The sequence below is a fragment of the Natrix helvetica genome, assembly GCF_964273705.1.
Source record: "Natrix helvetica genome assembly, chromosome: 1".
Lineage (NCBI taxonomy): Eukaryota > Metazoa > Chordata > Lepidosauria > Squamata > Natricidae > Natrix > Natrix helvetica.
The window spans coordinates 157,537,386-157,563,464 of NC_138548.1; the positions used below are offsets into that span (position 1 = coordinate 157,537,386).

The 26,079-nt window shown below is 42.8% G+C and overlaps 2 protein-coding genes across 4 annotated transcripts in view; both read left to right on the forward strand.

Moving 5' to 3' along the window:
• Positions 1-6,870, forward strand: part of PSMD14 (proteasome 26S subunit, non-ATPase 14) — a 62,979-nt gene extending 56,109 nt beyond the window's left edge. For all 3 annotated transcript variants that reach the window (XM_081935861.1, XM_081935860.1, XM_081935862.1), the window contains exons 11-13: positions 1,683-1,808; positions 2,477-2,539; positions 5,350-6,870. In XM_081935861.1, the coding sequence (XP_081791987.1) occupies positions 1,683-1,808; positions 2,477-2,539; positions 5,350-5,448 (288 nt within the window). In that variant the 3' untranslated portion in view covers positions 5,449-6,870. The remainder of the gene's footprint in view (positions 1-1,682; positions 1,809-2,476; positions 2,540-5,349) is intronic.
• A 6,040-nt stretch (positions 6,871-12,910) lies between these two features.
• TBR1 (T-box brain transcription factor 1) lies at positions 12,911-25,627 on the forward strand (the record flags this gene model as incomplete). The annotated part of the gene is made up of 6 exons (XM_081937245.1): positions 12,911-13,803; positions 14,958-15,112; positions 15,521-15,642; positions 16,330-16,488; positions 18,196-18,257; positions 23,081-25,627. 6 exons carry the CDS (start codon positions 12,911-12,913, stop codon positions 24,009-24,011), a joined length of 2,322 nt encoding a protein of 773 aa, XP_081793371.1. The 3' UTR covers positions 24,012-25,627.
• Positions 25,628-26,079: the final 452 nt, after the last annotated feature.

Here is a 26,079-nt window from a genome sequence, read left to right on the forward strand (position 1 = left end):
TTAGTTTTTATGCCCACAATAGATTCCATCAGTTCGTGATTAAAGTTGATTTTAGAGGCACTGTAACTGTTCAGATACCTTTCCACATTAATTATCTGTATGAGAGAATGTAGACATTAACTAAGGTCATTGTTCAATCATAAGTGTTCAGTAGTGTTCTTGAAGGTGACAGATTCAAACCGAAAAGCAGTCTTCTCACCAGGAGCTCAGTTGGGCTTGCAAGAATCAAGTGCTAAGGTCTTGCAAGAATCAAGTGCTAAGGTCTTTGCTGCTTCAAATTCTCACTGCTTTAGTGAGAATCCTTTAACACAGGAGGGCAATTTTGTTGAAGTAGGGAACGGCTTTGTGAGCTTAGATGCTCTATGTGATATACCTGTACTTTCAAGACATGGAAAAAGTAATATTTGAGCTGAGCTTTTTGCATCTTGGTTTGTATAGTATATCTTTTTTCCCCTCTGTATTCTGGAGGTTGAGCTTTAAAATTAAGCTTTGGAAACATTACTTTAGTTCATTTCACTGCATGCACTTTTATAAAGGTGATAACAGTAATTGTCAAGTGTGATCTTAAAAGGGTTTAAGAAATGAAGATTATTTTCATCAACGTATGCAGCCTTTGCCCAGTGTCCTGGCATCCATGTTTCCTATATCTTTCTTGTCTGTATTCATGATTTCATACTCATGGCTGAGAATAGGACTTCTGTCGTTTTAACACCAATTATTTATTGGAAGCTGATAGTCTGGCAAAAGGCCTAAAACCACATGAACCCAAACATGTTTTAGCACTCAATCATGTCTTCATAAATCCCCCTATGAGTGTGGGTTCAAATTTCACAGTGACCTTACAGAGCAAACAATTTTTATCTTCTCAGATGGACTCAGAGGGAATGGATAGTTAGTCTATGGTGAGCTAATCTATGAGGCAGAAAAAGTTATCTGAGGTAGCCTAGGTAATTCGGGCCTGACACCAGTTTTCTACATTTAAACTCTCCTATGTTAGAAACTTTTGTATCTCTTTGCATTTATTATGATAAAACATAACTGAGCTAGTTTGAGCTCCAAATTCTGCCTCCTATAGACAAAATGCTTTTGATATGGCACTGGAATGAAGGATTCAACAGTCTTTGTAGAATATCTGTTATTATGCCATGTTTTCTCCTATGTTAAAGAATGGAGGGAGGAATCTCTTTCTTTTTTTAAAAAAAAAGAGTCGGCAGTCTTGCTGGGAGTTAGAAAGGAAAAGAACACTATTAAATATTACAACCCAGTCGTCTGACTCTTTTTTTTCCTTGTTCTGGATTAGAACTCATCTTAAGAAATGCCTGTATTTATTTATTTTATTTTATTTATACTTATTTATTAAATTTATATGTTACCTGTCTCACTATAATGGTGACTCTACATGGTTTATAGCATAATAATGAGATAATATAAAATGATTAAAATTAAAAAACATTAAATCTTGAACCAGAGTTTCTTTGGACACCAAAACAGGCAGCACATAAATTTAATAATTAATAAATTAACAAAGAAATTAGGTTGCAGTAGATATTTGTAATTTCTCATCTGTTCTCCTAATACCACTTTCATGTTTAAAATGTATAAATTATTTTCCCATATAAACCGCAAATACAGATATTTTACTATTTGCTCTCTATTGTTTTTCTTCTTTTTCTTTTGGGTAGATGTTACTGAATTTACATAAGAAAAGTTGGATGGAAGGTTTAACCCTTCAGGACTACAGCGAACACTGTAAGCTCAATGAAACGGTGGTAAAAGAAATGCTGGAACTAGCAAAGAACTACAACAAGGTATCATATTGGGCCTCTGCCAGACAATTACTTGACCATATGATTTGTCAGATTATTTTCTGGAAGCATCGATTCAAAAATTGATTCCAATGTAATATGGAGAAAAAAGAAATACCCAACCTTAAAAAAATTAAATGGCACAAATCATTTCAAGAAATTAGCACAACTTATTTTAACATCTTGAAAATAGGCAGACCTTGCCTTTTAATTTTTTTAAAACCCAAATTGCTGCAGTCAACAACAATGAAATGCTGAATTTTGCGAAAAGATGTGCAGGTCAAGAGTAGTGAAAAGACTACTTGTTTGTGTTGTTAGAGGAACTTGTGTTAGAGTCAGTGACATTTGTGTAATCCATGGTATTTCTGGTTTTGTTCTCTCTTCATTGTATTGAGAAGGTATGTTGTTCTGACCAAATTGATATTAACCGCACCCTACTGAGCACTTCTAAAAATCATTCAAGTAATTTTGAGGAAGGCGTTGACTTCTGTCCTGATATATAGTTAGTTCCTTTGTTGAATCACCACAGTGAGGGGTTTTTGTATGTGTGTGTGTCCCTTAAGATAACATTAAAGCTTCAGCTTGAATGGAAAAAGACAAAGTTTATATTTTGAAAAGTTTTTGAAATAATAAGATACTAAATACCAACCTTTTCTACATTTGTTTTACAGGCTGTGGAAGAAGAGGATAAAATGACACCTGAACAGCTGGCAATAAAAAATGTTGGCAAGCAGGTGAGGAATTACACTGGCATGAAAAAAATTACTTGTGTGTTTATTTAATCATACATGGGTGATTTTTTTGTTCTTAATTTCTATAACAGCCATTTATTTCCACTATAATTACTTAAAGTCAGTGACATACAAGTATATCAACAATGGACATAAAATTAACATTTGATATCTGCCACTGATGTAGCCAATCAGTCCTTATTTAGCAACCACAATTGGGACCAGAAATCTGGTTGTTAAGTGAAGCAGACACTAATTAATTTCAAGGCTGTGGGTATGACCTTAATTTAGCTTTCTTTTGCTGTGAAGGTCATAAATATGAGGATTGTAAAGTTTTCATCACCGTTGTAACTACAAATGGTTGCTAACTACGGCGGTCACTAAATAAGTACCTCTAATTTTTCTTCCTTAATAAACCATGTTTTATCCCTAGCCTTACATATAGTGTGTTTCTCCTAGTATTCTGGATGCCTGAGTATAATTTGTAATCAATAATTTGTTTGTTTATTAAATCTCTATAACACCCATCTCACTTAAGTGGCTCATTATAAGGAAGTCCCAATTTCTGTTACATAGATATTTTGCATTATTGCCTGTAGTGTGCTAAAAAGAAAGTCTCCAAATTGCAGATTTATAATTCTGCTTTGAAATAAAAGTGAGTGTTACAGTAGATGGCTAGAGGCTGGGTTATATATCAGGTATATGCAGTTTAAATATTACTCGGTTAGGTGGTCTTAAGATTTGTAGTTGTGTCTCTTCCCTTTTCCTTAGTTTTAGAAATAATACTAAGCTAATGTTCATATGATGTGTTGATTTCCATAACTTCTTCAAGCACATTTACTTGGAAATGAGTTTTATGTTGTATGTGCATTCCAGCGTGCCTGGGTTTAGAAAGCCACTTGTCTAAAAAGTGATCTAAATATTCTTGAACTTATTTTGATCAGTTTAGGAGGGAAGCTATGTCGAGTTTCATCTCCATAATATAAGAGAAATTATCCCAAGAGATACTTAATCTCTGGTTTTGGAAAAGGTTGTCAAGACTTTTGCTTTTGAATGTATAATTATTTAGCAATTGTTTTAATTGTGTCTTTATTGTTCAGTATCCTGTTTTGCCTATTAACTGCCTTGAATACTATCAGATGGAAAGATGGGGTACATATTTAAATAACAATAAACATCCAGCAGTCTAACCCTCATAGCTAACTATTGGGAAATATAGCTCAGCAGTCTCTATATTCCTACAGGAGAACAATATTGTTGGAAGAGAAAACTGGATCACAGAACATGCAGAGTTTTGAAGTAGTTCTTAAATTTAATAATACAATTAAATAAAATTTGACTTATTGCAGATATTAAAATCAAAAATTGTCACTATTAGCTTTACTTATCTAGATGATGAAAAAACAATGTGAAGTTCCTGCTTAATAGCTTTTATCTTTTATGATACCTTTGAAATGAATTGAGCTTTTCCCAAAAGCTTAGTCTTACATAATAGTAGCTAAGTGACATGCCTGATAGAAGGGATTCAGGAAAGCATGAGGAGAGATTTGGATCTGGTGAGGAATTCTTATTCCAAGCTAATCTACTCCTTAATGAAGCCACATTAACCAATCCAGACATGGACAATTTTTTTTCACTCCAGTTGCAAGCTATGCATAAATTAAACATTAAGCATTTCTAAAAATAACACAATAGTGGTATTTCAGGTTTTCTATGTTAACATAGTTCCCTCCCCCTTAAGTGTATTTTATAATTTGTTTTCATTTATTTAATTGGAAAGTGCTTTTGTTTTGAGTGAGTATATCTTAAAATAACATGGGATGAAATCCCAGTTACATTGGAAGCAAATGGCAAAACTCCCATTGATTTCATTAATGAACTTGATAAATAAAGAATGTTATGATGGAGTTATTATTTAAATTGACTAGTAATTTACAAATGTGATACATATACAAGTAGTTAAATATAGCAGTGTGCGAGATGTATAAACATCATTTTTACTTCTCTATTTCCATATAAAAGTAAATAGTTTACTGTACATCATATTTGGCCTAGGTTTACAAGATAGCTTGGTTTTTAAGAAAAATTCTTTGTAAAATGACCTGAGTGTTTTGAAAGTCTATTTTAGACAAGCTCATGGCTCCAGTCAACTGTCAGCACAATAGTGATTAAGATGTGATAAAAATGTTCATTATGAAACCAAACTCTGGAATGTAAATCATCAAGAGTTCTTTAAGCTTGGCAATATTAAAGTTGTTAAAGCTGGACATTAACATTTGAACTACTATAAGTCCATGTATTTGCCATACGCTAAATAAATAAATAGTACTAAAGTATTTGCACAGTATAAAATAATTAGTTTGTTGACTAATACCTTTTAAAACTTTGCACATAGCACCACCATTTCTTAAATTGGGTAATAAAACATCTGAAATAAATAACCAAATTTAGAGAGCATCATTGACTCTACAGTATTTATATCTGATAATATTAAATGAAAATACTATAGTTGGTGATATAACAAATTTAATAAATAACTAATACATAGAAAGAAATGTAAATCCAAGTGTTCAAAATTCCAATTTTACATTAATATTGGGACAGTACTTAGTCAGATATAAATAATATGCCCCCTAATAGTTCATAATTTCAGTAATATTTTTGTTAGATATTTGCCTTTATATTGCTTGCATAATAGAACTCTGAACTTTAATTGCATCTTAACTGTATCAGTATTGCATTAAATGGAAAGCACCATTTATAAATGTATTATTTCAATAAATTATAAACATTTTTTTAACATTATATTTTAGGATCCTAAACGTCATTTAGAAGAACACGTGGATGTGCTGATGACTTGCAACATTGTCCAGTGTTTAGCAGCAATGTTGGATACAGTTGTATTTAAATAATGTCTTACTTATAAATGTTATTTGCTAACTATAATCATCCATTGTTTAAAGCACTGAGGCTAAGATATATTTGGATGTCAAAGACATCTGGCATCATTTGCAGTCTAAGAGCATCACTCTAACACCTTTTCATCTATGTTGTGCAATTACTTTGGCTATTTTTTTAATGCAAGATCTCTGCAGATTCTAAAACAATTCAAGAACCGGGTTAAAAGGTGTATTTTCATTTTCATTTTTGAAGATAATTGGCGACACATATATGCATTCATTATTGTTATGTAGCTTTTAAAAAGTATGTTAAACTCCTTAGTGTTTTGCTGACATTGTAACTGAGAAAGAATCAATTATTGACAATACTGTACAAAATTCAACAAGGAGACAAATGCCTTTCAGTCAACTGATGATCCTCAAAGACCTGTGCCACGGACATGATTTTTTTGCAAAAACTTACTCAGATTACAGATCCCTTTATATGAATCACTGTTAAGTCCCACAGTATTTTTACCAGCTTGGACTCGACCTTGCAATACAAGAAAGAAAACGGAAAAGCTCGTAGACAAATGCAAAGCACTTCCCATGACTAACTAAGTGTTTATTTCTAAAAGCCCCTGGATTAAAGCTTTTAAGTCAGAGGGATGTGACTTCAGGTAGGCCTAAACCTGTTTCTGCTGCCTTTAAATATGGATCAGGACCACTCACCACGAGGACCGGAAGAGTTGCATATGGTTTTTAAATATAATTTGAGACTGCCTGCCTCTGATCTAACAAAATAGTAATTGCTGATAGTGGCAATAGTTAACATTAATTTGACACATTTGAACAATACTTGTAGACAGGAAGCAATGGGTTTTTTTTAATCCAGATGAGAAACGTGCTTTTAATCTTGCCAAAATGCCAATGAAAACCTGGTCATAAATTTTGTTGAATCTTCTGTGTAATGACATTTCTGTAACTTTCACATCTGCTTTGTCAAATACAGAACTCAGTAAACTTCCCAAAAAGTATAATTTTCTGTTCCCATCCCCAACTTTCCCCCCTTCATATAATTATAAATGGCTCTATGGTATATGAACAAAGCACAGAAGATAATAAAAGCTTGGAACCAACATCTGAAAAGCTACAAGAAGTCTGTTGCAGACAAGGTCATCAAAATATGGATATTCTTTGTCAATCTACTCTGTAAATAGCATTGAAGTGCATGCTGAAACATTAAATTACAATTTATTTTGGGATTTTTTTTCTTTTAAACTGAAAAATAGATTTTTTTTTTGAAAGAAAGCCTAGGGGGCTTTCCAAAATGTATACAAAGCATAAGGAAAAAATATTGACTGCTTTATGAGATACTGTTATGGAAACCAATTTTTAATTTGTAAATGAAGTACAAGTTTATAAATGAATAAAGGAATACCAATTGCTAAGAAATAGTCTGTGTCTAATTCTTTTTTTATTTATATAATTGATAAATTTGAACCTCCCCAGAACTTTTTTATTTTTTATTTCTTTTTATTCTGCCTTTATTATTTTTATGAATACACATTAAAAACCCTAATATATAATTGCTTTATTCACTATGCTTTCGGTATAAGTCAAGAGAAATCAATTATTTGTTGATTTTTATCCCACCTTTATTATTTTTTATAAATACAACATTTTTAAAAACCCTGATATAGAATTGCTTCATTTACTCTGCTCCCTATACATGCAGGTATAAATCAGCAGATATCTTATACAAGAGCTTAATATTATTTCCAAGATAAGGTTTTTCTCTTTGGCATACTTTAAATTTGAAATATTTTATTTTATAAAAGAAGTATCAATTTAGGTAAGCACTGAGCAGAATTTCCAATAGTCATGGAATGAAACATCAATACTCTGCAATGCTTTCTAGCTAATTAACACTTCCTCGAAGATAGGAAATGTTACCCCCTGCCTGAAGGAGGCAGTTATTAGAGTTCATTTTTATTATTTTCTTTTTTAGAAATCTTCCCTTGATCCAGCAGATCTGTGCAATTATAGGCTAGTTTCAAGACATTTCATTACTGGAAATGGTAATCATAAATATGATGACCTCACAGCTCCAGATGCACCTAAGATTATGCTGAGAATCTGGACCATTTTTAATTTGGCTTTTGACTGGTACATGGTATTGACAATGGTTTGGTCATCTAAGCGATCATCCATACTAAAATGGACAGGGAGAGTGCAGCCTACTAAATATTTTTGGCACTTTTTTTTAAATACCATCCATTAGGCTATGCTGAACAATGTGGCAGGATTAGGCATCTAGGATACTATTTTATATTTCTGCTCCATCCTCTGTTTAGGATGCTGACCTACAGTGTCCCACAGATATCTCCCATTGCATGAAAAGGCTGGGGAAGATCTACCTGTCACTGGATTCATTGTTGACATAGTTAATTAGCAAAATTATGGCCAACTGCAGCTACAATCTTTCCAGAATTAGACTGGGCAGCAATTTCCCATGGAGTAGTTATATCCCACCTTGAATATTAATAAATATTCTGTGTGTCTGTCTCCGATAATACCTTGAAACTTCAATTGGTGGAAATGCAGAAGCTAACGGGGACAAAATGCAAAAATTGTGTGACACCTGCATTTAAAAATCACCACTTACAGCTAGTTGATTACTGGATACAATATAAGACATTGACTGGTCAAACAAACAGAAGAGAATCTGACAGTAATAATTCAGCCTTGTTTTGTGCTTAATATCTGCAGGAATAGACTTGAAGAAAATATTCCCTCAGCTTCTGATCTGTGATGGAGAGCTACTCCTGTGCCATTCCAGGCCATGAATGCACTTCATCAGAGGACAGAAGTAACGTTTCCTTCCAAGTTACATCCTGTTTAAAAAAATTTAAGTTGGCTTTAGTATTAAAGCAGTTTGCATGTTAATCTAAACTTCATTAAGCTACTGAGCAGAAAGGCGAGTTATAGATAATGAATGTGTACATGTTCACAAACATTTTACATATTAAATCATATATGTTCTATACAATGTTACATTCATTTTAACCTTTGTTATTGTTCCTAATGCATGGTGACAGCATAATGCACTCCAGATGTTTCTGACTGACCTTGTTGGATAAATCTGATTAGAGAAGAAACTAGTATGGTTGGCAGTATAGCAAGTTTAATAACGTAACTCTAACATAGAAGAAAATGTAACATCTGAAAGCACACAATCAAACTGAGAGGGCACCAAAGAAATTACTCTAATCTCTCACCACTAAAATTATCAAGCCATTAGGTCAGGAGTGTCAAACTGGCAGCCGGTGGGCCAGATGCATCACACCCAAGCCACGCCCACCCCTCCTCGGCAAATGGGGAAAACGTCATGTGTTTTGACACCTTAATTATCAACTGAAACCTATTCAGTAAATGAGTGGAAATGTAATAGTGAATTTTGGAGGTCTGGGCGCAGTTTTTTTTAAAAAAACCCATAAATTGCAATAGTTCTTGCACCAATTAACGTCAACTCTAAGAGATACAGCCCTTTGTTAATATTTTAATTTATCTTCCATCCTTCTTTTGGTCAGATGAGGCATTTTTTAATGTCAAAATCTGCATTATGTTGGGCCTTGTTAACCAGTTTAAAAATAAGAGTTTGCATATGGCAATCTTTTCTCCAGTAGTGTTAGTTGCTATAGAATTAACACACATGAGTATTGTCTATTGGTGATGAAAATTGATCTGAAATTTAAACATGAAATTTTGAAGCATTTTAAAATATGGATTTTATTAGTTCTTTCAAGAAGTATGACACACAAGCACATTTATGCATACATATATGTCTTTCAGAAAACAATGGAACTATATATTAATAACTAAGAATATGGAGTTTAAACATTCCAACTGAATAAACCTGGAATAAACAAGCAGCTCTAGAAAACAAAATGTGAATTTAGTGTTGATCATTCAGCCGTAGAATCGAAGTATTTATATCGTGGAAAACAATGGCTTCCTATGTTAAAAATCACAGGTTCTCACCATTTTTAATTGATAGGTATATTATTTTTAGCATGTATTCAATCTACAGATCTTGATTTCCTTACTGTAGCTCATCTTCCATCCTCTACATAAAACCTACCATAAACCAGTTGTGACCATTAGTAGGACATCAAATGAAAGGTAATTAGAAGTTTAAACTATCCCAATTATGTCAGGTTTCTTCAAGGCTCACAAGCTATTTGGAATTTTGGAGACCCAGATTTTTCCATTATTCCCTCCAATGTATTTGTTTAATCTACTGCTATATTCAAGCAACAACACAATTTGTTATAGCCCAAGTAAATTGTTACCCACTCAAAACAGTGGAAATGTGACAAATGTACTTCCTGCAACAAGGTAGTTCTTATGCCTGACATTAGTACCATAAGATTGCATTGCTCACAACTTGCACCACCTTAAAACACTAATGACTAGATTGTGGCATAAGCTTTTGCTGAAACAGACCAACAAGAACTGTTCCTCGGGGAATGTATTAATTAACTCCAACTTAGCAGCTTTGTTTGAGAGTTTCCCTTTGAAACTTCTTGTTGTTGTTGCAATATGGCAACTTTATGGGCTACAACAGAATGTCTTGGGAAACAGACTGAAGTGTGTTACCACTTTGGGGCTAGGATTCTGTACTGATTTATATGGGAGTAAGCCATACACACTGCCAGATTTCTGTCCACTGATTGCATGTGGTAAACTCTGGGGTTTATGCCTGTAACAGTATGGTTAAAAGAAAACCTCACAAAATCTCATTCATTATGGGAGTAAAACAAGAGATTAAACTTTGCTTAATTGACTGGATATTTTTTGTTGAACTGAGTGAAACATTTTGGGAAGCATATTTTGTCATTTTCCTAAAAACTCTCATTCCACTGTTTAAAATGTTATTTCTATCAGTATTGTGACATTGGGGGAGACTAATTCTGGAAATGTGGGATTAACTCTCATATAGAATAAGTTCAGCTAAGAAATATGAATGTGAATTTCAGCTTTTTAAAAGCAGAGCTTGAATTCCGGGGGTTTATATAATAAACCAACCCACTTATTTTAATGATTCTCCTCACAATGTTTAATCTGCATCAAACATTATGTGTCAGTATGGCAAAAAAAAAAGGGGGGGGATTGTGAAACCTCAAGCAAATTTTGAAATTCAAGTAGGCAGTACAATAAATAACCTGTGATTCAACGAAAATTTGCAGTGCCAAATGCTAGGTTTCCAATCTTCCTCCAGCTCTTTGTTGGAAAAACAGTCACTGTCATATGGGAAGAGATGGGTGGAATTAATGCGGGGGGGAGCGGGGGGGGGGAAAGCCTGGTATTTTCAACTTTAGCTGTAATCTAAAACAGTTTTTTTTAATGGCAAAGAAAAACTGACCACTTATAATACGGTCCCTATCTTGCCCCAAATTGCCAACCTGTGATTAGTGGAACGGGCAGCCAATCAGGGACCATCCTGGTCTCCACAGCGAAAAGTAAGAGAGGAGGAGGAGGGAGGAAGCGCATCGGCCAAGGGCTCCTACGGTACTCGGAGAGTCCGATTCGTTCCCCCTGGCCGCTCTCATTTTCTCTTGGTTGCGGTTATGATTATCGCTACTGCTGCTCCTGTTACGCCTGCTATTATATATCTTTTTTATTATTATTATGTGGTTTAAAAACCCCGGAGGCAATCAGGGCAAGTTTCGAGCGATTTTTAAAGTGGGAAATTCCTCTCAAGGCAAACCTAACCCGAGAAATGGATTCTTGAGGAACAATGGCTGAGGGAACACGCAACCTGGTAGCCTCTGGATTTCCAGACCGAGGGTTGGTGTTTTTTAAAAAATTTAAACCGAACCCAATGGGCCACCGCCTTGTTTTATCTTAAGCTCGGCTTTTCTCAAACCATTATTGTTTTAAAGGTGCGTTTGAACCCACAAACTCCTCCATCTCCTCCCCACAAATCAATCCCGAAGCATCCCCCCCCTTCTCATTCTAGCAAGACGTTAATTTATTCCTACAAAAAAAAAATCCAGGTAATTACTTGTGACAAGCTTATTATCACAGAAGAGAGCTGGGCGTGAGGGAAAAAGTATTCAAAACACCGAAGGAACACAAGCCTAAAGGAAAGAAGGGAGAGGGCCACGGGGGGGGGGGGAAGAGAAGCGGGGGGGGGGGATTCGAGATCTGACTGGATGCTGGTCTGTTATCATGTTTTTTCTCGGAGCGTCTCTTTCTCCCCCCCCCCTCCCGCTCACTTCCTTTACCCCGCATGTCTGCGCGCAAATAAAATATTTATTTACCGAGCGTCAACCTCAAGGCAAGTCAGTCACTCAAGGCGCTTCAGATGACGCTCCTTTCCAAAGCAAGAGATAATCAGACTTGGGGTGTTTTGCGGATGGCGGTGGGGGAAGAGACGCAGTGGCGCAGTTACTCGCTATCTGCGGCTGGCCGGCGATTCCTTCGGGCAGGGGCGAGCGGGGCATTGGGGAAGAGCTCGCGCTCCCGCTTGGGCCAGGAACGGGCAGCTCTTGGCCAGAATGCGCGGGAAACGTGTCGGCCAATCTGCCGGCCGTTACCTCAGGGGAAACTCTGAGACAAGGCGGCCCGTCCAAGCGCTTCGCCTTAAGGAAGAGGTGGGGCCTCCTCTCCTTTACCGCCTCCGAGCGCCGCGGGGGCTTTTGGAGCTGCCTGCGAGGCGAAGGAAAACGCGACGCTAGGAAGCCCAGAGAGGGGTGGCGGCTCGGTTTCGGGGCTCCTGAAAGCTCGGAGTCGCGTAGCCAGAAAGGAGGCCGGCGCGAAAGGAGAGGGGCGGGACGCCAGTGCCCCAAATTATCTCCCTCAAGACTTCCTACACTGCAGCCACAGAGGATAGTGGTGGGCTGCGTAGGGTCTCTCTTTATTTCTCTCTCACACACAAAATAAATAACTGTAAATAAAGTATTTTATATCTATTTTGCTGTATATGTCTGTGTGCGTGTATGTAAGTATATATAGATAGATATATACACATACAGTAAAAAGTATTATATACACACACACTTATATATTCATTTGCCACGAACGTCGCGCGACCGGGAGCCAGGTGATTATCCTAATTAACGTCTATCTAATTAAATTACTGTCAGCGGTTAACCAATGGCAGGAGCCGTTTCATGCGTTCGGCAACCAGGGAGATCAAAAGTGCGGCTTGGCTGATTGCTGCACGGTGTCAATTGGCCAATCTCTTCTCCCAGGGAGCGGTGCTTTTGGTGGTGGTGGAGTGGGGGGGAGGGAATTGTGGCTTCAGTTCGGGACCAGCTTTGGGTGGTGGGAGAAGCTGCTTTGGGTCCCTCGCCGCCGAGGGTCCCGGGATGATGAGCTGGGGGCCTTAAGCGATTCCCGCTCCCCCCCCCCCCCAAGCGACCCCGTGCTACCGTTACGCTACCCCGGGCAGGCTTTGGCCAAAAAACGGGCCGGGTCTTGAGCCATGCAGCTGGAGCATTGTCTGTCGCCTCCGTCGATGATGCTCTCCAAGAAATTTCTCCATGTGAGCGCTGGCGGCGGCGGCGGCGCTTACCCGCCTGCCGCGGGCGGATCCGAGCTTGTCTTGCACGAGCACCTCCACCCGCACCCCCATCACCATCCGGCTGCCGCTGCCGCCGCCCTCCTTTCGGCGAGCGCTGACAACCTGGAGAGAAGTTCACCTCTGAAAAAACTCGCCAGGGGGGGGATGACGAATCAGGCCGAGGCAGACAATTTCCCTGACTCCAAAGACCCGCCAGGGGACGCCCAGCCGCCGCCGCCGCCGCCTCAGCAGCAGCAGCAGCAGCAACAGCAGCGCGCCAAACTCTCGCCTGTCGTCTTGGACGGCGGCGGCGGCCAGGAGCAGCTCCGTCCAACCTTCGATGGAGCGGCGGCGGCTGCGGCAGCGGCAGCAGCAGCAGCAGCAGCGGCGGCCGCAGCCGCGGCGGATCGATACCTGCTCTCCACGCCAGCTTCCTCCGGCCAGCCCCCGGCTGCTACCTCGGCTCCCCCGGCCGCCACCGCCGCTACCATGTTCCCCTACCCGGGTCAGCACAACCACGCGGCCGCTTTCTCGCTCGCCAGCCCCAGCCGCTACATGGCGCACCACCCGGTCATCGCCAACGGAGCATACAACAGCCTGCTTTCCAACTCCGCGGCGCCTCAAGGCTACCCGGCTGCCGGCTACCCTTACCCGCAGCAGTACGGCCATTCCTACCAAGGCTCGCCGTTTTATCAGTTTCCCTCTGCTCAGGCTGGCCTCGTCCCCGGCAAGGCTCAGGTCTACCTATGCAACAGGCCGCTCTGGCTGAAGTTCCACCGACACCAGACCGAGATGATCATTACCAAGCAAGGCAGGTAAGCGGCGGCTGCGGTCGAAGGATGCCAGCCAGGCGCAACGCCGCCGAAAAGAAAGCGGAGGAGGACGAGGGAGGCTGAGGGACCGGGAAAGGGCGAGCAAGAGCACCCTCCGAACCCGAGCCCGGGTGCCTGGCCGCGGGAAAAGCCGACTCTCCTGCCGAGACTCCGGGCTCTGTTCAAACTATTATTATTATTATTATTATTATTTGCCATTCCCCCCCCCCCTCTTTTTGTCCCGCGCCTCTTGTATTATCATCTTCATCTGCATCTTCATCAATTCTTATTATTATTGCTATTGTCGTCATTATCCTTTCTCCTTCTCCTTTGGCTGTAGACCTCTCGTGTTCTTTTCCTTTCCTTTTTCCTTTCCTTTTCCCATTTCCTTTCATTTTGCTTCAGGTTTTTAAGATTAAAAACAATGGCAATCTTGTCTTTGGGGCTGGAATAATCCAGTTCTTAGTTTTAAATATATATATTAAATACATACTTGGGCCTATGAGCTCCCCCCCTCCCCCATTTATTTACGATATTTTCCTTCCTCGCTTTGACTTGTTTAAAATCATAAACAAGATGAAGAATGATTGCTTTGGCAATCCCTCTTGGGAACCGGCCCCGGGGTCTTCGGTGCACCTTGGGCCATTTCTGCCGCACTTTCTGGCGATCAAGAGCTTCGCCTCGCTTCCTTTGCTGACCCCCCGAATGATGGGGAAAGTCGATCACTTCTCGGTTGGTTTTTTGCGCGTTGAAATTTGACAGTCCATCAGTTGAAGGCAAAAGGCAATGAAATCGCTGGGACTTACTTCCGGGCAAATTTACAGTAGAAACCCGCGAGGATCTTTTTTTGGGTTACAAGCCGATGTGCCAACCCGCCTTCCTCGGAAATAACCCTCGATTTCAGCCGGATTCACTTGGAAATGAGTACGCAGAGCACCGTTTTCTCCTAGGCTCGATCCGCTGGGCAAAAAGGCGCGGAGCGAGATGCCTAAAATCGGGGTACCCTTCGGGTACTTTCCTCTGCAACATTCGCTCAAGAAAAGCTTTTTGAGAATTTTAGGGGGGCAGTTTATGTATTTATAAAATTATGATCTCCCTCCTTTTCAATCCCGTCACTTTTCCTCACCTTCCTTTCCCCGCCTTCTTTCTCAAAACAGGCGAATGTTCCCTTTCTTAAGTTTTAATATTTCGGGTCTGGATCCCACGGCTCACTACAATATTTTTGTGGATGTCATCCTGGCCGACCCAAACCACTGGCGGTTCCAAGGCGGCAAGTGGGTGCCTTGTGGCAAAGCGGACACCAACGTGCAAGGCAAGTCCTCCCCTCGGTTCCTCTTTTCCCTCGTACGCGGGCGCGCGCAAAGACTTGCATCCCGGGCTCGGGTGGCTTAGTGGATCTTCTTGGGCCGGTAAGACTACACAAAACCTAGGGGGGGGGAGCTAAAACTGAAGGTCTTACCCTGGCTTTCCCCCCATTCCCGCTTTCTTTCTTCGGTTTCCCGAGTTGAAATACCACATAACATACCGTACGTAGTAAATAAAACGAAGAAGAAAATTTGTCTTTTCGAAGCTGGGAGGTCTGGGGAAATTGTAGGAATCATCTATGGAAGGTTGGAGTGGGGTGAAAGAGAAGGAAGGGAAGATTCACTGTGTGAATGTCTTTCTCTCCAACATTTGTTTGCTCTTTGACAAACCCGGGGTGGGGGGTTCTCGTCTTCAGGAAACCGTGTCTACATGCACCCGGACTCGCCCAACACAGGAGCCCATTGGATGCGCCAGGAAATCTCCTTCGGGAAACTGAAATTGACCAACAATAAAGGGGCGTCCAACAACAATGGGCAGGTCAGTTTTGGGGCTCGAGAGAGGCGGCCTTGCGCCCTGCAGGAACAAGAGATTGCATGCGCGGGCATCCCATCAGGCGCTCCACATTCATTTCATTTGCGTCTTTTCTTGCAAATCCATCCCCGATTGTACAAACCTGGCGGGGGGAGAGGCCAATTCAATAGACAGGTTAAGCGAAGGAGCTGCGCTAGCACCAGCGTGTGAGCAGGAGACCGTCTTCTCCCAGGCGATCCCGGGCGAAGGCTTCGGAATCGAGGCGGTTGAAACTCCTAAAGCGACCTCGGCGGCTTTCCCCCCCCCCACCTTTCAATTAAATTAAGGGGGGGAGCGCGGGGGAGAATGGAGCCCGGATCGGAGGAATAGCCTGGCATGCCCGGGAGCTGTCCTTTTCTCTCCCGTTCTTACTTTCAGCTTTCTAGTAACTTGGGGGGGGGGTTGGAAGTGAGGTGCCGAACTCCGCTTTTGGAACAGGTGGCGAAGTCCGGCGGCGACCCTCCTTTGAACCTCGAAACTGGGGAGGGATTAAGAATAGCCTATTTGTAGAAAGCAAGATTGGAGTGGGGTCCGGTTTCTCGGGAGACCTGGAATATAAAGTTCATCCCCATCTCCCATGCAAAGTAAAAAGAAATAATTCAAGGGCTCCGACTTTATCCTTGCTCCGCATTACCACTTTTTATCCGTCTCCAGATGGTGGTCCTGCAGTCCCTCCACAAATATCAGCCTCGCCTGCACGTGGTGGAGGTGAACGAAGACGGCACCGAAGACACCAGCCAGCCCGGCCGGGTTCAGACCTTCACTTTCCCGGAAACGCAGTTCATCGCCGTCACTGCCTACCAGAACACCGATGTAAAGTGCTTTTCTCGCTCGCTCGGTCCTGAGCCTTTTCGGGATTTTTTTTTTTTTGGGGGGGGGGGGGAAGCACAAGTACAGCTACGGAGGCCGGGAGGGTGAAGGCGAAACTCCCCAAACTGTATGGTGAAAGGAAATGGTTATTTCAGACCACAAAGTGATGGATTGGATTAATGGTCTAAACTGTTTGCGAAATTATTCAAACCTTCTTTCGAGTCCCGATTCTTCCCAACCTCAATTGTAAAAAAAAAAAAAAAAAAAGGGGGGGGGGCGAGGAGCCTCTCAGATTCTCCAAAAGCAATAAATATTTCAGATCGCTTTAACCTGGGCATTTTAACTAGCTTTGAAAGCGTGAACCTCTCTATAGACTGGTTTTGGCCCCTTCGTTCTCCCTAGCAAAGTTACTTCTCCTTTTCCCTGTCAGATTTGCTTGGAACTGTTTACTTTTGCGGCCTAAGGTAAAGCCGGCCCTAGGGTGAGGCTACGGTCTCAAGAGCAGCTTTGGCGCGCCTTTGAAGGGCAGCAGATTGGTCGTTGTTTAATGCATGGCTACAGCTTTTAACTATCGCAGATGGCGAGAGGGGTGCCAAAATAACTTGGCTGGATCCAGGATATTTGAGCCTTGATTTGTGCAGGGCACCTTTTGCCTCTCTATTGTAGGCCCCGAGAATGCCTTATGCATCCACAAAAGAAATTTTAAAAAATCAGGGGCTCGGGCTCAGTTAAATTAATTTTCAGGAAACGGCTATAGCAACCCACTCGAACAAATTCTATCTAAACTCTGACTTTGATTACCATCTTCTTTGTGTTAGACTCTAAATCGCCAATAAGCCAACTACAAGTTGGGGGTCTATTATGTGTCTTTACTAGACATTGGAAAGATTAGTCTTAGTTCACCAAGACTTTGTTTCATTTGAACCATATAATTAGCCAAGGGGTGGAAGAAATCTTTGACTGTGTTTATTCGACCTACTGAATAACAAACTACTCAACCACATTTCATAGTTATTGGGGGGGGGGGACCAATCTTCTGTAGTTCATTTGTAGTTTAGTCTGTATTGAAAATATAAAAAAGAGCGTTAAATTAAATTAACCATATTGTGCCATTGTCAAAAAAACCCCTGAGATTTAGAGAACCTTCCTTTTCATTGCAAATCATCCACAGCTGTCGGTCCAGATTCTACAATGTTACCTGGGCTAAACGTTGTATCCGACTGGCTAGTAAGAGTCTTGTGATACATTCCGAGCATGTGTCTAAAATGCTCATCCTCTCGCATAGCTATCCTCGGCGGAATTATTCCGAAGTTAGCCTTTTTAGTCTTATCTAATTAGGAGGAATTTAATTCGAAATAAGAGGCGTAAAGGTACCTAAACCGGACCTTGACTTTGTGGTCCTTCCAAGGCGGTTGTCGGAACCGCCTTGAGGCAGAACAAAAAGCCAACTGGAAGGCGAAGTTTCCCTGCTCTGCATCACAGATCCCCCTGTTGATCCTTGCATGTGCTGGGGAAAGAGGCCACTTAGCCTTCATCTATTTCCAGACCTTTTCTCTTCATGAGTGAAATTCTCACCAGGAAATGACCGGCGTTGTTTTATTTAAAAGAATTAATCCACTTTGAATAAGAAGAAAAAAGCTAGGTATCTGTTTATCTTACACAGAGAATCAGCAGACCACTGTTTGACTCTTGCCCCCCCCTCCCCTGTAGATCACACAGCTGAAGATCGATCACAACCCCTTCGCAAAAGGCTTCCGAGACAACTACGACACGTAAGTTCCTTGTCTTGAGCCTTTTATTGGCCCTGGCACGTCCAGCCCTGTTAAATCGATGGCGGGTAGGTGGGTTTCTTTGTTTTTGTTTTACTTATCCAAAGAAGACCCTGGGACTTTCGAGAGCGGGTTATATGTGCTATTGGGTAAATCCTTAGGATAAATCCATTGGGGGAGTGCGGAGGCTTAGCATGTGAACTAGAGGAGCAGTGGCTACAATGGCGGGCGTGTAGGAAACCCTTAAAAGTGATATTTGGAGGCTTTGAAACGGGAGAGAGTTCCGTGCCTCTCAGCTTTGCATTTTGTCTTTCTCCGTAAAGACCGTCCATGTTTCAGGGTAAAACTTGTTGTTTAACGCGCAACTAAGGCAGTAAATCCCAAAGGATGAGGGTTTATTGCAGCAGGGCACGAAGATAGTTGCTCCCTTGCCTGTTCCACCGACCACAATCATTCTCAGTTAGCATTGGACTTGCACCCCCTCCCCACAAGGGCCTGCCGCTGTCCTGCTTAAGCTTTTTTGGTTCCCGAGAGAGCTTTCGAACTGTCCCTGGAATTCGAAGCGGACAGAGTGGTCCCCCAGTTGAAAGTGAAGGGAATATTTTGAATGTAATAAGCAGCAGGAACTTCCCACTGGCTCGCCAGAAGCAGCTCGTAGTCTAGTGGGGTAATATTCAATCCCGACTACAAACTCTATGTAAGCTTCCTCCGAAAACCAGGCCCTTGGAAACAAGCAATTAGGATTCAGGCGCGAGATGCTCAGAGTTCTTCCTCAGCCCCGAAGAACTCTATTACCTCCAGCGGATCTCTGTCTAATCAGTACCCCGTTGTTTGGCTGGACTTCTCCCGGATTATCTCCAATTACAAACACCGCGGAGGTGTTGCCGATGTCCTGAAGCCTGTATTCAATTTTAAGCTAAGCTTTAGATGAAACTCGTCGTTTATTCCTCTCAACTCCTCCTCTCCCCCCTCCCCCTTAGCGTGAGGATAAAATCGGAGTCGTTGTGGCAAAAGCAATAGTCCAGTTGGTATTGTTTTGTAGTCCACCTTTCCGCTGAAAAAGGCACTCAAGGAAGCGTTGTCATTCACCAACACCCAGAGACTGTCTAGTCTTTCCCCTCTACTGCAAATAGGTAAATCTACTGTAAATCATCTCAGGGGTTGGCAGAGGGGTAAAGTTCCAAACTGAGCTGCAAGGAAGGAAAGGAAAGACCTCTTTCTAGGTGACCTGGATGCTGATGTCCAGCATGTCTCCTGAAGTTTGTCACAACCTTCTCAGATTATTCCTAAATAACTGAAGTCGGGGTTAGCATTCCCAGCTAAGAGTGAGCAATGGGGGCTGGCAAGCACCTTGGCTTTGTCTGGAGAAAAAGGTAGAAAGAGTGCGAGCTAGCTGGCCTCAGGAAAGCAGGCCTTTGGGAAGAGGGAGGTAAGGCAGTTCTTTTGAAGTTTTGCCTTGAAGGAAAGAAAACTAGGGCAGCTGAAAGGTTGATAACCTGGCATTCCGATGCCCCTACAAGTGAGTTGGATTAGAACTCCCAAAATTCCAAGTCAGCTGTTCCCAGACTTGGAGTAATAGTTGCATACATTTAGATGAAAGTGTGGTTGATTGGGGAGCAGATCAGGGGACAAAAAAGATGTCCCAAGATATACTAAGTTACAATGGAGGTTGAGAACCCTCCCAAAAGGTGTCACATTGTACATCTACCTTGCTTTCCTGTCCTGAAGTTCTCCAATTTCCAGGAATGATTCACCAACCAGATACCTCACCAGGGCATAAGGTCATGATGGCCAGAACCAATGTGGGAGGAGGCACCAAACCCGGAAACTGAAAAGCATCAATGAAATGCTAGTGAAACTAAACCATGCCAAACTACAGCAGGATTCATTAACCAGCTTGCTCCAAGCAAGTTATAAAGTTCCTCCTGCTACTGCCAGGACTAAGTGCCTTTTCTTCAGCCATTTATGTGTTCGTTAATTAAACACATTTATATAGCTGCCCAACTCACACACAGTGACTCTTAAATTAACATTAAAAACCCACAATTTAACTCTAATCCACTCCATCCCATCCCCATCCATGGTAATGACAACAAAATCATACAAGCCACAATCCTGAGGAGGAAGCCAAAAGTGAGATAGCTTATCTGGATTGATTAATCCAGAAGAAAAGGGTGCAACCATTTGTCCCCACCCCCACCCTTTGATAGACAGCTGATGGTGGCATGGATTTTGAGTGAGAGTGTCTTGCTAGCTCTCTTCCCCTGCTACTGGCACTCTGGAAGCTGCCAGGGAGAGCTACAGAGCCAGTTTGGTGTCATGATTAAGGCATCAACTGGAAACCAGGAGACTGAGTTCTAGTCCCACTTTAAGCATGAGTGGTCAGCTGGGTGACTTTTGGCCAGTCATTCTCTCTTAGCCCAACAGCTGTTCGTGGGGGGAAATAGGAGAAAGGAGTCTTAGCTATATTTGTTACCTTGAGTTTTCAAAATAATAAAAGAGAGAAATAACCAAAATAAATAAAAATAAATCCCTTTGTGGCCAGACTATCCCAACTGCGGTTCCTACCAAATGGCTCCGGAGCAGGAGTTATCTGGGCCTGTGGTACTTGCCCCACTAAAGGAAGGTCAAATTCTGGGAGAACAGGCAGGGAGCTGGTTTCAAATCCAACAGCAGTTTTGCGGCAATGGGATTGATTGTAGTAGTACTCAGCTAACAAGGGAGAATTTCAGACTGATTTCCCTCTCCCTTTAAAAGGGTTTTTAAAAACACGTTTTAAAGCAACATACTCCTACGTGTGTAATAACCAACCCAACACAATCCATTGTTTCATATCTTGGTTCGTTATCAAGCAGATCAGGCCTCTGTTGGACCCTGGGTGCAAATAAGCAATGTAGTGAGTTTCTTCTTTTCTGGATCTCCAAGGGTGGAGACCTTGTTGGAAACTCAGAGCTTCATGCTATGTGTGGCCTCTATTTCATTTAATGGGTTAGGAAAAGTAGCCTTATGTGGGGAGTTCTGGAAATCCCTAGTTTTTCGAGGTCATCCTATTTAATAGATCCAGGGCAGAAATACAGCTTACACCTAATAAAGAAAAACTATTTGACTGCCGAGTGTGTTATACAGGGAAAAGCTATTCTAATGCAGTGTTACCTGAAACAAGTTCTACAATTTTGAAGCTTTGCAGTACTGTAAATTCACAATGTCAAGCTATAACCCTTTGGAATAAGAGAATTTATGTAAAGATCTGCAACCAGGAGGGTTTCCAGATATACTCCAGTGGCCACATAAATTAATCAGTTGCTTCTGATTTTTAATTCCGGAGATCCACCATTTCCATGGTTCTCCCGTTCTCTCCCAAAGTGGCTCTCCACAACTTTAAACAGTATTTTCCCCCTCCCCAAAGAAAGTTAGTTTCATTGGGTTTCTATTTTCTTCACTCATTTTAAGGACTCCAGTCTCATTAATTTCCCATTAGTTTTTGGAATCTCTGGAGTAACCTCCCCTTGTTGCATTTGTGTTACTATTCCTATAATTCTTGCCTTAACTCATCTAAAAAAAATGGTGTGGGGAAACAGCTAGACTGGTTTACATGCCTCAGAGCAGGAATCAAATGTGTAGAGAGTCTAAGATTTTAGTCTTTTGTGCTTCTGTCCTCGGCTTGGTCTCTGGTCTTAATTTCTACAAGCATGTTGATTTCTAGGGCAACCCAAAATCTCAAGCTTTTGGGATTCCAAGCATGCCCTTAGCTAACCCACTTTCCCTTATTGGCCATCCGCATTGACCCCTGGAGGGCTATTTATCCCGGGTACGCAGTCTGTTGTATTCCCTTCCACTAGGCCTACACCTGGGGAAGTTTGTGCAGAGATTGGAGAAAACCTCTGTCCATCAAAATCTTGCCCTGATTTTGGCACAGTATGGAGAGACCTGGGCACCCACTCTGTGCCTCACTTAGTTCTTACGCGGCAGAGGGGTGGTATGGTTTGAGTTGCGATGCCTACAGTGAGAAAGGCAAAATAGCATCCCTGGCCCAAGAAGGCAGGAATTATAAGAGGGGAGCAATAACTTTTAAATTTAGCTTGCCTAAAAGACCTCTTCCGTCACTGGGATGCAGACCTCGATGTAATTCCAGTCTAGAGACTAGCAGCTCCATCCAGCAGTCACCCAATACATCGCAATATCATCAATGCAAGACACAATGGGATTGGGCTATCTTGCCCTTTAGTTTTAGGGCGAGATGATGTTCTAACAGTGGAGGTTCGGCTACATTGCACTGGGTACAGAGGCACCCTCGGAATAAATTAAGTGGATTAGTGAAAGAAGGCCTCGAGCTTTCCCCAATGTAGTGCCACCTTTGCCAGGTTTGGGCAAGGGGGGGGTGACTGTAGTCCAACTTTTTAATGTATGTATGTATGTATGTATGTATGTATGTATGTATGTATGTATGTATGTGTGTATGTATTTAGTTTGTCACTCATGTACAAGATAACGGGAATAAGAATAAACATGAACAAGAACACAGGAAATAGGTACAAATAAATGGGGACATTAGGACAGGGAGGTTAGGCAGGCTGGTGCATTTAAGCACGCTTCTACTGACTTCTTAGGAATGGGGTGAGGTCCACGGTAGACAGTTTAAGGTTTCACTCGCAGGCTGAATTACCAGCTCAGGCAGATGTTAAGACCCACGATCCTTCAGTGGTTTGAACGCACGCCCTGTTTTGGGCTGGAGGAAAATGGGGGGGGGGGGCTCTTGCATCCCCATCTCTCCAATCTCCCCAGTCACCCCCTTTCCTTTTTGCTTTGTTTCCCTGCTGCCCTCTCAGGATCTACACTGGCTGCGACATGGACCGCTTGACTCCGTCGCCCAATGACTCTCCCCGCTCTCAGATCGTGCCGGGGGCTCGTTACGCGATGGCGGCGGCCGCGGCGGGCTCCTTTCTGCAGGACCAGTTCGTCAGCAACTACGCCAAATCCCGTGGCTTCCACCACCACCACCACCCGGGAGCGGGCGCCGGAGGCGGCGTGGGACCCGGAGGGCCCGTCCCGGATCGAGGCGTCCCTCACCCTAACGGGCTGCTGTCCCCACAGCAAGCCGAAGAGCCCGCCGCGCCTTCGCCCCAGCGCTGGTTCGTCACGCCCGCCAACAATAGGCTGGACTTCGCGGCCGCCTCGGCCTACGACCCCGCCGGAGATTTGGCGGGAAACGCCGCCACGCTGTTATCCTACGCCGCCGCCGGCGTGAAGGCCCTTCCGTTGCAAGCAGCCGGCTGTACCGCTCGCCCGCTCGGCTATTACCCGGACCCCTCGGGCTGGGGGGCGCGCAGCCCGCCCCAGTATTGCGCCAAATCCTTGTCGTGCTGGCCCAACAGCAGCGGGGCCCGCGCTGGAGGAAACCCTTATTTGCCCGCCGGGGCTGGCGGCGGGGAGGAACCCGACAGCCTGGCGCCTCCCGAGCGCTCCCCTTTGGTGGCGCCCCCGCCGCCGGCCGCCGCCGGGCCGCCCGCCGAGGACTCCAAGCCCCCGAAGGACTTGTCCGATTCCAGCTGGATCGAGACCCCCTCGTCCATCAAGTCTATCGATTCCACCGACTCTGGGATTTACGAGCAGGCCAAGCGCCGGCGGCTTTCTCCGGTGGGCACCCCGGCCTCCGAGAGCTCTTCGCCCCTCAAGAGCGAGCCCGCTTTGGCCCCCAGGGACTGCGACAAGACCTGCGCCAAGGACATCGGCTACTACGGCTTCTACTCGCACAGCTAGAGAGGAGAGGCCTCTGGCCACACCCCCTCTCGCCCTTCTCGCCAGTCCCGTCCGAAGCAGCCGGCGCTTTGCGCTGCGCCCCGGGCCGCGCGCTGGCTCTCACGGTCACTTGAAAGCGGCTCTGGCTGGCCCCGCACCTGCAACCGCGCACGCGCAGTCTCTCTCTTCCCCCCGCCCCCTCTCTTCGCACACGCGGAAAGCCCGCAAAACGTGAGGCCGTCCCAACGTCTCTTCAGTAGGAGGTGGATGGCAACGAAATGCTGAAAATCATGACACTTCATTCTCCACCTTGTATGTCTCTTTCCTTAGCGACCCCCACCCCCCTATCCTCGCACAGAACAAATCGTGTCGTGGTTTTTCCCTTGGCCCAAGCAGTCTTTTTACTCTTTTTAAAACCAGATCTCAATCTCGTGTGTTTCTAATAGGTAGATTATTCCCAAATCCTAAGAAAACCCTTTAATTATCCCTATGCCCATCCCACATTCGGTGTGGTAAAGGGGGTGGGTGTTCCTCCTCTTAAACGTTTGCTAGCGGGCGACCCGCGCATTCAATCTTTTTAAAGCCACCCTAAACTTCATCCGATAACACACGGGAGTGAATTACGTTCCATCCAGCGAGCTGCAGCTCAGTCACATGCACGCATTTGTTTGAAATTAGCCCCACGGCGTTTAATAGCTTTTACTGTCCGATAACGGCGAAGAGCTTGCAGCTCTCCTTAGGATCCTGCATATTCTTTGATCAGGAAGGTGGATAGCAGGTGCTTTTTATTCTGCCGCACTAAAAAGGTTGGCAAGATGAAAGGGTATTGTGCGTGCCTTTAAAGGGTTTCTTAGTAAATTTGGGATTCTCCTAGATCCCTCTCCTCCACATCTCCAGTTCCCTGTTCATTTAGATTAGAACACAACCGTTCCCCTGCTTGGATTTAATAGGTCGTAATTCCGAGTAAACTTGGCTTAAGGTTCAACAGGCAAACTAACCGTTTTTCCGTCCTTGCATCATATGCTTGAAACTCGAAGGGATTTTCTTCCTTTCCCTTTCCCCTTCTGTATTCCGGGATAATTACAGAGGAAATGTATATGTACAGTTCGCAAATAACGAGCAAGGAGTCTTATAGTAGTATTGGCTGCCCTAATCAAAGCCTAAAATATCTAAAACTCCTTTTCCTTTTTTTCTCATTAATCTTCATCCACACACTTGCATATTAATATTAGGACAAAGTCGGGTGTGTGGTTAGGAAGTGTGTCAGTATCTTTATATCATTGTCCAAAGTGACTTAAAGTTGATTAAACAAAAATAAATAAATAAACTTATAACCATTTCAACAAAGCTAAGCCTGCTAAAACAAAATTGTCCGAATGGATTCAAATATCTAACAGTTAACATCTAAATAATTACACCTCTGTAGGGCTTAATTTTACTTAAATGCATGCCAGACCTTACTGTGCTGCTCACCGAAATAATTTCTGATTTAATCAACACTAATTTCAAGCGTGGATTCCGTATGATAGGATTTATGTTGATTTTAGAAGGCAATATTTGGCTTTCTGGTGTTGGAATAGAAATTTAACAAGCTTCGTGTTAGTTGCCTTGCATTTTTAATAAAGTTTCCTTTCAAGTAATAAGCTCCTTTTTGCTTAGGTGTCTTGATTGGGAATGTGTGCGAAACTTGACCTGATCGGAAGCATTTTGAAGAAGAAATGCAGTAGTTTTTGTTCACACATTGCACTAAAGCTACAATAGTATATGCTTAGTGTAATGGTGTATGCTTCTACTAGACATCCAGCTAACTGTGGTTTATCTGACAAACCATGATTAAAACAAACTGGCTTCGTTTCACACGTAGAGCAAGTGCTTCAGTTGGGATGTGACCCAATCAAGTTTAAAACGCAGCCTTAAACATGTTTACTCGGATTAGGATCAAGAGGAATCCATAGGAGCGTGCCCAATTCCCACGATGGGCTTTAAACTCCACATACTTCTATAGGCACTTATTCAGCAGCATATCCCATTCAATTGATTCCAAGTAATATTATCTCGAAAACAGCTGGAAAGGAGGTATTACGCCGTT